Raw genomic sequence first — 12,864 nt, forward strand, 5'->3', positions numbered from 1 at the left:
TCATTATCATTAATTACCATTATCATCATTTATCTTTTATCATTTAACATCATGATAATCATTATCATTTGTTACCATTAACATATATAACCATTATCATTTACTACTATTATTATTATTATCATTTATTATTAAATATTGATCATAATTATTATTATCATCACTGTCATTAAACATCATCATTATCATCACTTCTTCTTATCATTATCACCATCATTATCAGTATTCATTACCATTATCATTGCTATCATTATTACCATCATCATTCATATTGTAATCATTATAACTATCATCCTTCACTGTGGTCATCACAATAATCATTACATGGTTACAAGCATTATCATTACTGTCTGTCATTGTCATCATCATCATAATGATCATCATGGTTACAGCCAGAACTTACTGATTGTGGTTACCATAATAATCACTACATTGTTACAGGCAGAACGTAATGATTGCAGTCATTATAATAATCATTACATGGTTACTGGCAGAACATACTAAGTGTGGTAATAACAATAATAATCATGACATGGTTACAAGCAGAATGTACTGATTGAGGTTATCACTGTTATCATTACATCATTACAAGCAGAATGTACTGATTGTGGTCATCATAACAATCATAATAATGATCATCATGCTTATAAGTAAAACGTACTGATTGTGGCTATCATAATAATCATTACATCATTACAAGCACAACGTACTGATTGTGGTCACCATAACAATCATAATAATGATCATGGTTACTAGCAGAACGAACTGATTGTGGTTTATCATAATAATGATCATATTTATTACAAGCAGAACGTACTGATTGTGGTCATCATAATAATCATCACATCATCACATGACAACATGCAGAACGTACTGATTGTGGTCATCATGATAATCATCACACGGCAACACGCAGAACATACTGACTGTGATCATCATGATCATCATCACATGGCAACACGCAGAACGTACTGACTGTGATCATCATAATAATCATCACATGGCAACACGCAGAACGTACTGTGATCATCATGATAATCATCACATGGCAACACGCAGAACGTACTGTGATCATCATGATAATCATCACATGGCAACACGCAGAACGTACTGACTGTGATCATCATGATTATCATCACATGACAACAAGCAGAACGTGCTGACTGTGATCATCATGATAATCATCACACGGCAACATGCAGAATGTACTGACTGTGATCATCATAATAATCATCACATGGTAACACGCAGAATGTACTGACTGTGGTCATCATGATAATCATCACATGACAACACGCAGAACGTACTGATTGTGGTCATCATGATCATCATGATAATCATCACATGGCAACATGCAGAACGTACTGACTGTGATCATCATAATAATCATCACATGGCAACACGCAGAACGTACTGACTGTGATCATCATGATAATCATCACACGGCAACACGCAGAACGTACTGACTGTGATCATCATAATAATCATCACATGGCAACATGCAGAACGTACTGACTGTGATCATCATGATAATCATCACATGGCAACACGCAGAACGTACTGATTGTGGTCATCATGATAATCATCACATGGCAACACGCAGAACGTACTGTGATCATCATGATAATCATCACACGGCAACACGCAGAACGTACTGACTGTGATCATCATAATAATCATCACATGGCAACACGCAGAACGTACTGATGCGTTCAAAGTTGGTGTCCAGGTCCACCCCGTGGTGGTTGCCGTGACCAGGACCCTTTCCACACCGACCCTCCATGGCCCGGGCTGCTCCGTCAGGGTTCAGGGACGGCACCATGTGCACCTGGATCTCCTTCAGCAGCTGTCACACACACCATCACCGTGTGTGTGAGTGAGTGTGTGTGTGTGTATGTGTGTGTGTGTGTGTGTGTGTGTGTGTGTGTGTGTGTGTGTGAGTGTGTGTGTGTGTGTGTGTGTTAGTGTGTGTGTGTGTTAGTGTGTGTGTGTGTTAGTGTGTGTGGTGTGTCTGTTAGTGTGTGTGTGTTAGTGTGTGTGAGTTAGTGTGTGTGAGTTAGTGTGTGTGTGTTAGTGTGTGTGTGTATTAGTGTGTGTGTGTGTTAGTGTGTGTGGTGTGTCTGTTAGTGTGTGTGTGTTAGTGTGTGTGAGTTAGTGTGTGTGTGTTAGTGTGTGTGTGTGTTAGTGTGTGTGTGTGTGTGTTAGTGTGTGTGTGTTAGTGTGTGTGTGTTAGTGTGTGTGTATGTGTGTTAGTGTGTGTGTGTGTGTGTGTGTGTGTGTGTGTGTGTGTTAGTGTGTGGTGTGTCTGTTAGTGTGTGTGTGTTAGTGTATGTGTGTTAGTGTGTGTGTGTTAGTGTGTGTTAGTGTGTGTGTGTGGTGTGTCTGTGTGTTAGTGTGTGTGTTAGTGTGTGTGTTAGTGTATGTGTGTTAGTGTGTGTCTGTGTGGAATGTGTGTGTGCGATGTGGCTGGTGATGTGTGTAACGTGTGTGTGTGAGCGCGACACCCACCTGCTGGATGAAGTTGTCCGACGAATGATCACACAGGTAGCCTGCCAGCTGCAGCAACAGCTCCCGTCCCACCGCCTCGTCGCCGTGCACGTTGCCTAGCAACAGGAGGGAGGGGGCGCGGCGGTCGGCGTGCGGAGCGCCCATGGACAGCATCCACACGTCGCGGTCCTCCGCTGTCTGCCCCACACTGCAGCACACAGGGAGCGGGGGTGGTGTTGATGCGTTATGTGGCTGGTGATGCGTTATGTGGCGGGTGATGTGTTATGTGGCTGGTGACATGTGGCTGTTGACATGTTATGTGGCTGGTGATGTGTTATGTGGCTTGTGAAGTGACTGTTGATGTGCTGTTGGCCATGCGTTGTTGGTGTTGTGTTATGTGGCTGGTGATGTGACTGTTGATGTGTTGTTGGCAATGTGTTATGTGGTTGGTGATGTGTTATGTGGCTACTGATGTGACTGTTGATGTGTTGTTGGTGATGCGCTGTTGGTATTGTGTTATGTGGTTGGTGATGTGTTAAGTGGCTGGTGTGTTTTGTGGTGATGTGTTATGAAACACCCACCTACACCAACACAGATACACCCTCACACAGGTAACATCTACACACATGGTAACACCCACCTACACCAACACAGATACACCACACAAGTAACACCCATCTACACCAACACAGATACACCCACACACAGGTAACACCTACACACAGGTAACACCCACCAACACCAACACAGATACACCCACACACAGGTAACACCTACACACAGGTAACACCCACCAACACCAACACAGATACACCCACACACAGGTAACACCTACACACAGGTTACACCCACCAACACCAACACAGATACACCACACACAGGTAACACCAACACAGATACACCCACACACAGGTAACACCTACACACAGGTAACACCCACCTACACCAACACAGATACACCCACACACAGGTAACACCTACACACAGGTAACACCCACCAACACCAACACAGATACACCACACACAGGTAACACCAACACAGATACACCCACACACAGGTAACACCCACCTACACCAAAGCCGCGCAAAATTTGGCCAAGCAGAGCAAACCAATAGGCCTAGTTTGCATCAGTTTGACATGGTACAGTATATGACACCAAAACCCACCTACACCAACATAGATACACCCACACACAGGTAACACCTACACACAGGTAACACCCACCTACACCACCACAGGTAACACCCACACACAGGTAACATGCACCAACACCAACACAGATACACCCACACACAGGTAACACCTACACACAGGTAACACCCACCTAAACCAACACAGATACACCCACACACAGGTAACACCTACACACAGGTAACACCCACCTACACCAACACAGATACACCACACACAGGTAACACCTACACACAGGTAACACCCACCTACACCAACACAGATACACCCACACACAGGTAACGCCTACACACAGGTAACACCCACCTACACCAACACAGATACACCCACACACAGGTAACACCTACACACAGGTAACACCCACCTACACCAACACAGATACACCCACACACAGGTAATACCTACACACAGGTAACACCCACCTACACCAACACAGATACACCCACACACAGGTAACACCTACACACAGGTAACACCTACACACAGGTAACACCTACATACAGGTAACACCTACACACAGGTAACACCCACCAACACCAACACAGATACACCCACACACAGGTATTACCTACACACAGGTAACACCCACCAACACCAACACAGATACACCACACACAGGTAACACCAACACAGATACACCCACACACAGGTAACACCTACACACAGATAACACCCACCTACACCAACACAGATACACCACACACAGGTAACACCAACACAGATACACCCACACACAGGTAACACCCACCTACACCAACACAGATACACCACACACAGGTAACACCAACACAGATACACCACACACAGGTAACACCAACACAGATACACCCACACACAGGTAACACCCACCTACACCAAAGCCGCGCGAAATTTGGCCAAGCAGAGCAAACCAATAGGCCTAGTTTGCATCAGTTTGACATGGTACAGTATATGACACCAAAACCCACCTACACCAACATAGATACACCCACACACAGATAACACCTACACACAGGTAACACCCACCTACACCAACACAGATACACCACACACAGGTAACACCTACACACAGGTAACACCCACCTACACCAACACAGATACACCACACACAGGTAACACCTACACACAGGTAACACCCACCTACACCAACACAGGTACACACACACAGGTAACATGCACCAACACCAACACAGATACACCCAAACACAGGTAACACCTACACACAGGTAACACCCACCTACACCAACACAGATACACCCAAACACAGGTAACACCTACACACAGGTAACACCCACCTACACCACCACAGGTAACACCCACACACAGGTAACACCTACACGCAGGTAACACCCACCTACACCAACACAGGTACACACACACAGGTAACATGCACCAACACCAACACAGATACACCCACACACAGGTAACACCTACACACAGGTAACACCCACCTACACCAACACAGATACACCCACACACAGGTAACACCTACACACAGGTAACACCCACCTGCACCAACACAGATACACCCACACACAGGTAACGCCTACACACAGGTAACACGCACCTACACCCACACAGGTAACATGCACTAACACCAACACAGATACACCCCCACACAGGTAACACCCACCTACACCACCACAGGTAACACCCACACACAGGAAACACCCACACACAGGTAACAGCCACTCTCTTATCCACCCACAGGTAACACCCACCAACCCACCCCCACACACAGAGGTAACACCCCCACCTCCACACACACACACACACACACAAGAAACACCCACTTACACCCACACACATCTAACACCCACTCACCTATCCACCCACACAACACCCACCCACCCACACAGAAACACCCCAACATAGGTAACACCTACTCATCCATCCACCCACAGGTAATACACACACATGCACACACAGACACAGATACACACACACAGGTAACACCTCCTCACCCACCCAACTGCAGGTAACACAAACACACACGCCCACACAGATAGTCACACACAGGTAAGCCCCCCCACAGGTGCCGCCGCTCACCTGGTCAGATTGGCAAGGTCAGAACACCTGGCGCTGACATTGTGCAGGAAGGCGACCATGGCCTTGTAGTCATGGTAACCAAGGGTCACGTTCTTCTCCCGGGTCAGCACGAAGGTCACCTCCACCATGCTGTCCTTCTGCACCGTCACCGTGTGATGGGCGCTCTCATAGCCTGCACCGTCACCACTCAACATTGTCACCGTTCGCTCTAATAGCCAGCACCGTCACCACTCAACATTGTCACAGTTCGCTCTATCCAATAGCCTGCACCGTCACCACTCAACATTGTCACAGTTTGTTCTATCCAATAGCCTGCACTGTCACCACTCAACATTGTCACCATGAGATCTAACAGCCTGCACCATCACCACTCAACACTGTCACCGTTTGCTCTATCTAATAGCCTGCACCGTCACCACTCAACACTGTCACAGTTCGCTCTATCCAATAGCCTGCACCGTCACCACTCAACAGTGTCAGTTTGTTCTATCCAATAGCCTGCACTGTCACCACTCAACACTGTAACCATGCGCTCTAACAGCCTGCACCGTCACCACTCAACATTGTCACTGTGTGCTCTAACAGTCTGCACCGTCACCACTCACCATTCACCATTGTCACTGTGTTCTCTAACAGTCTGCACCGTCACCACTCGACATTGTCACTGTGTTCTCTAACAGTCTGCACCGTCACCACTCAACATTGTCACTGTGTTCTCTAACAGTCTGCACTGTCACCACTCAACATTGTCACTGTGTTCTCTAACAGTCTGCACCGTCACCACTCAACATTGTCACTGTGTTCTCACCGTCACCACTCGACATTGTCACTGTGTTCTCTAACAGTCTGCACTGTCACCACTCAACATTGTCACTGTGTTCTCTAACAGTCTGCACCGTCACCACTCAACATTTTCACTGTGTTCTCTAACAGTCTGCACCTTCACCACTCAACATTGTCACTGTGTTCTCTAACAGTCTGCACTGTCACCACTCAACATTGTCACTGTGCGTTCTATCAAACAGCCTGCACCGTCACCCCTCAACATTGTCACTGTGCGTTCTATCAAACAGCCTGCACCGTCACGCCTCAACATTGTCACTGTGCGTTCTATCAAACAGCCTGCACCGTCACCGCTCAACACTGTCACTGTGCATTCTATCTAACAGCATGCACCGTCACCTCTCAACATTGTCACTGTGCGTTCTATCAAACAGCCTGCACCGTCACCACTCAACATTGTCACTGTGAATTCTATCTAACAGCCTGCATCGTCACCACTCAACATTGTCACTGTGCATTCTATCTAACAGCCTGCACCGTCACCACTCACCACTGTCACTGTGCACTCTATCTACTAGCCTGCATCATCACCAGTCAACACTGTCACTGTGCACTCTATCTCCAAGCCTGCACTGTCACCACTCACCACTGTCACTGTGCACTCTATCTACTAGCCTGCACTGTCACCACTCAACACTGTCACTGTGCACTCTGCTAGCCTGCACTGTCACCACTCACCACTGTCACTGTGCACTCTATCTACTAGCCTGCACTGTCACCACTCAACACTGTCACTGTGCACTCTGCTAGCCTGCACTGTCACCACTCAACACTGTCACTGTGCACTCTGCTAGCCTGCACTGTCACCACTCAACACTGTCACTGTGCACTCTACTAGCCTGCACTGTCACCACTCAACAATGTCACTGTGCACTCTGCTAGCCTGCACTGTCACCACTCACCACTGTCACTGTGCACTCTACTAGCCTGCACTGTCACCACTCACCACTGTCACTGTGCACTCTATCTACTAGCCTGCACTGTCACCACTCAACACTGTCACTGTGCACTCTATCTACTAGCCTGCACTGTCACCACTCAACACTGTCACTGTGCACTCTGCTAGCCTGCACTGTCACCACTCACCACTGTCACTGTGCACTCTATCTACTAGCCTGCACTGTCACCACTCAACAATGTCACTGTGCACTCTACTAGCCTGCACTGTCACCACTCAACACTGTCACTGTGCACTCTGCTAGCCTGCACTGTCACCACTCAACACTGTCACTGTGCACTCTGCTAGCCTGCACTGTCACCACTCAACACTGTCACTGTGCACTCTACTAGCCTGCACTGTCACCACTCAACACTGTCACTGTGCACTCTGCTAGCCTGCACTGTCACCACTCAACACCGTCACTGTGCACTCTACCTGCTAGCCTGCACTGTCACCACTCAACAATGTCACCATGCGCTCTAATAGCCTGCACCGTCAGCACTCAACATTGTTACCGTGCGCTCTAATAGCCTGCACCGTCAGCACTCAACATTGTTACCGTGCGCTCTAATAGCCTGCACCATCACCACTCAACATTGTTACTGTGCACTCTAATAGCCTGCACCATCACCACTAAATATTGTCACCTTGTGCTCTGATAGCCTTCGCCGTCAGCACTCAACATTGTTACCGTGCACTCTAACAGCCTTTGCCATCACCACTCAACATTGTTACCGTGCACTCTAATAGCCTGCACCGTCACCACTAAATACTGTCACCATGCATTCTAATAGCCTGCACCGTCACCACTCAACACTGTCACCGTGCGCTCTAATAGCCTGCACCGTCACCACTCAACATTGTCACCATGCGCTCCAATTGCCTGCACCGTCACCACTAAATATTGTCACCAAGCACTCTAATAGCCTTCGCTGTCACCACTCAACATTGTTACCGTGCCCTCTAATAGCCTGCATAGATACCATTCAACATAAGGGAAGGTTGGCAAACCCACTTTCGTCTGATTTTCATGCATTTTCCCTGTTATTATTTTAACGAGAACTGCGTACGCATGCACATCTCCGTTTCCTTTTTTTTTTTTTTTACTATGTCACCAAAGGCTTAAACTTCCATTGTGGAAATCGCTGTCCTGACGAAACGATTTTTGAACGATTTTGGTGACTATTTTTGCAAGTGTACAAGATATATTTGGTTTTACAATTACACCCATTATTTGCTTTAGTCTTCTACGTTTACTTTGAGCATGTTTCTTGTCACATCTCTGCCATTACGTACTCAAACTGATCCTTTCATAAACTCTGCCGAAAAGTTGTCCAAACAAAAGTCAGCTCAAACTGGAAAGAGCTAGTTACGGTGGTGGGCTGACCATGACACCATATGACCTACTTCTCGCTCTGCAAGCGACGAAAAGTCCCCCACGAAGGCGGGTCCTGCAAAGCCTCCCTTTTGTCACTGTGTGACAGGAACTCTTATAGCCTGCGCGGACTGTCACCATTCAACTTTCACTGTCCTGTCACTCCTTCAGGGCTGTGGAGGTTCAGCTACAAACTTCAGTTCAGTTCAGTTCAGTTTCTCAAGGAGGTGACACTGCATTCGGACCGGTCCATATATCTGCTACACCAACCACATCTGCAAAGCAGATGCCTGACCAGCAGCACTACCAAGCCCGCTTAGTCAGGCCTTGAGAGAAGAACAAAAAGAAAAACAAACAAAACAACATACAAAATCAATAAATGAAAATGAAAAAAAAAAAGACAGTAACAGTAACAGTAAAGGGTAAGCACATTAAAATATTGTGCAACACAAAAACAAAAAAAACCCTCACCTTTGGCGCTGACAGTTATGGCGTGGGTCTGGGTGGGGAGGGGCACTGACCTTTGGCACTGATGGTGATGGTGATGGTGAGGGGGGAAGGAGGGGAAGGGGGATGGGGAGGGGGAGGGCTGTTGACAGTGACGGTGTGGGTGTGTGTGTGGGGGGTGTGGGAGTGGGAGGGGGAGGCGCACTGACCTTTGGCGCTGACGGTGACAGTGTGGGTGTGTGTGGGGGGTGTGGGAGTGGGAGGGGGAGGCGCACTGACCTTTGGCGCTGACGGTGACGGTGTGTGTGCCCAGCGTGGTCAGCAGGAAGAAGAGGCTGTCTGAGCGGTCATGTCGCGCCTTGCTGTCCACCTCCACCCAGTATTCACTGAGGGGCTGACCGTCCTCGCCGGTCACCGACCCCCGCACACCTCAACACACACAACACAACGCCTCACTACTCAAACCTCCCCTGTCACCGACCCCCGCACACCTCAACACACAACACCTCACTACTCAAACCTCCCCTGTCACCGACCCCCGCACACCTCAACACACAACACCTCACTACTCAAACCTCCGCTGTCACCGACCCCCGCACACCTCAACACACACAACACAACGCCTCACTACTCAAACCTCCGCTGTCACCGACCCCCGCACACCTCAACACACAACACCTCACTACTCAAACCTCCGCTGTCATGACCCCCGCACACCTCAACACACACAACACCTCACTACTCAAACCTCCCCTGTCACCGACCCCCGCACACCTCAACACACAACGCCTCACTACTCAAACCTCCCCTGTCACCGACCCCCGCACACCTCAACACACACAACACAACGCCTCACTACTCAAACCTCCCCTGTCACCGACCCCCGCACACCTCAACACACACAACACCTCACTACTCAAACCTCCGCTGTCACCGACCCCCGCACACCTCAACACACACAACACAACGCCTCACTACTCAAACCTCCGCTGTCACCGACCCCCGCACACCTCAACACACACAACACAACGCCTCACTACTCAAACCTCCCCTGTCACCGACCCCCGCACACCTCAACACACAACGCCTCACTACTCAAACCTCCCCTGTCACCGACCCCCGCACACCTCAACACACACAACACAATGCCTCACTACTCAAACCTCCGCAGACGGGCGCAATAGCCAAGTGGCCAAATTGTTGGACTTTCAATCTAAAGGTCCCTGGCTCACATCTCAGTATCTGGTGGGTAAAGGGGGGAGGGGGGGTTCCAATCTCCCAGATCAACACATGTGCAGACCTGCTTAGTGCCTGAACCCCCTTCGTGTGTATACACAAGCAGAAGATCAAATACTCACGCTAAAGATCCTGTAATCCATGTCAGTGTTTGGTGGGTTATGGAAACAAGAACATATCCAGAATGAACACCCCATGGCTGCCTATATGGTGGGGTAAAAATAAAAGCAAACGGTCATACACATAAAAGCCCACTCGTGTACATATGAGTGAATGTGGGAGCTGCAGCCCACGAACGAAGAAGAAGAGAAGAAAATGTCCGCTGTGTGGGTTTGGGCTTATTTTCTATTTATCTTTCTTTTTTTTTTTTTTGTCAGTCGTCTTCAGTCTCGTCATCCAAACCAGTGTTTCCCACCAGCACTGAACAACTCTTTTTTTTTTTATCCCCCTCTTTCACTTTTTATTTCTTTCTCTTTCACCACACAACACACATTAACATATGTACTTTGCATCACTGTGCAGAACTCATAAAATTGTAAATGGAGAAATGGCAAAAAATAATTCAATTCGTACTCATCCACCCACACATACAACACACCCCCACCCACCCATCACACAACACTCATCCACCCACACATACAACACACCCCCACCCACCCATCACACAACACTCATCCACCCACAATAAACTCATCTACCCACCACACCCACACACAGAACCCCTCAACCCCACCCCACCCACACACACACTACACACCCACCCACCCACACATCAACAACACAACGAACACACCACACACCCACCCACCCACGCACACACTACACACCCACCCACACACCCACACTACACACCCATGCACACACTACACACCCACCCACGCACACAACACACCCACCCACCCATGCACACACTACACACCCACCCACGCACACAACACACTACACACCCACATGCCCACGCACAAACTACACACCCACCCACACACTACACACCCACCCACCACCGCACACACCACACACTACACACCCACCCACCCACCCACGCACACACTACACACCCACCCATGCACACACTACACACCCACCCATGCACACACCACACACCCACCCACGCACACACCACACACCAAACTGCACACAACACACACTAAACACCCACCCACCCACGCACACACCACACACTACACACCCACCCACACACACACTACACACCCACCCATGCACACACTACACACCCACCCATCCATGCACACAACACACACTACCAACCCACCCACACACACACTACACACCCACCCATGCACACACTACACACCCACCCACCCACGCACACACTACACACCCACCCACCCACGCACACAACACACCCCCTGCCCATGCACACTACACACTCATCCCACAACACCCCCAAACACTCCCCCACCCCACACAACACATCCACTGCCCCCCTCCACCCCTGTCAATTCCTTCCCCTCCTCGCCCCAAAGCAGGGGGGCTGGGGGGGTGGGAGGAGGGGGGTGCAGACAGACAGACAGACAGACAGACAGACAGTCACCTTGCAGGGAGCGCTTGAGGAAGTGCATGAGAGGAGGCAGGGAGCTCTGCCACAAGGAGGGAAGCACGGAGGGCGGGGGGTACCTGCAGCAGCTGATGTAGGCGCTGAGCTGAAAAACACAACGTGGGGGGTCAGGAGGGGTGGGGGTTGAGGGGGGGGGGAATGTCAATGACATCACCACCCTCCACACACATGCACACCTCAACTCCCACCACCCCCACCAAACTGACCATGTGAGAGTGGAGGTGGGAGAACACATCACCCCCCACACATACACACACCTCCCCCCGCCCCCCCCCAACACACACCCCTCACCCCCACCCTACCTCCCACCAACTGACAATGTGTGAGCAGAGAACACAATGACATCACCGCCACCCTCCACACACAGACCCCAACCCACTCCCCACCTACTGACCATGTGAAAGCGGAGGTGGGGAAAACACAGTGACATCACCACACCCCTCACACACACACCCACCCACCCCACCCCCACCAACTCACCATGTGTGAATGCAGAACACGACATCACCATCCCTCACACCCCACCCCACCCATCAACTGACCATGCCAGAGCGGAAGTGGGATACCACAATATCATCACACACACACACACCGTCACACCCTACCCCCATGGCCCCCCCCCCCCCCTCACACAACACACACCCTCCCCACCCCTACCTTACCTCCCACCAACTGACCATGCCAGAGCGGAAGTGGGATACCACAATATCATCACACACACACACCCTCCCCTCCCC

At 49.5% G+C, this 12,864-nt stretch overlaps 1 protein-coding gene across 2 annotated transcripts in view; it reads right to left on the bottom strand.

The window, feature by feature from the left end:
* The window catches only part of LOC143288329 (carboxypeptidase D-like), an 88,010-nt gene that overhangs the window by 14,283 nt on the left and 60,863 nt on the right, over nt 1-12,864 (bottom strand). For both annotated transcript variants that reach the window (XM_076596702.1, XM_076596701.1), the window contains 5 exons: nt 12,104-12,212; nt 9,592-9,741; nt 5,708-5,879; nt 2,509-2,695; nt 1,705-1,846 (listed from right to left, as the gene is read on the bottom strand). In XM_076596702.1, the coding sequence (XP_076452817.1) occupies nt 1,705-1,846; nt 2,509-2,695; nt 5,708-5,879; nt 9,592-9,741; nt 12,104-12,212 (760 nt within the window). The remainder of the gene's footprint in view (nt 1-1,704; nt 1,847-2,508; nt 2,696-5,707; nt 5,880-9,591; nt 9,742-12,103; nt 12,213-12,864) is intronic.

The sequence above is a fragment of the Babylonia areolata genome, chromosome 12 (genome assembly GCF_041734735.1).
Source record: "Babylonia areolata isolate BAREFJ2019XMU chromosome 12, ASM4173473v1, whole genome shotgun sequence".
NCBI classification, from domain to species: Eukaryota; Metazoa; Mollusca; class Gastropoda; order Neogastropoda; family Buccinidae; genus Babylonia; species Babylonia areolata.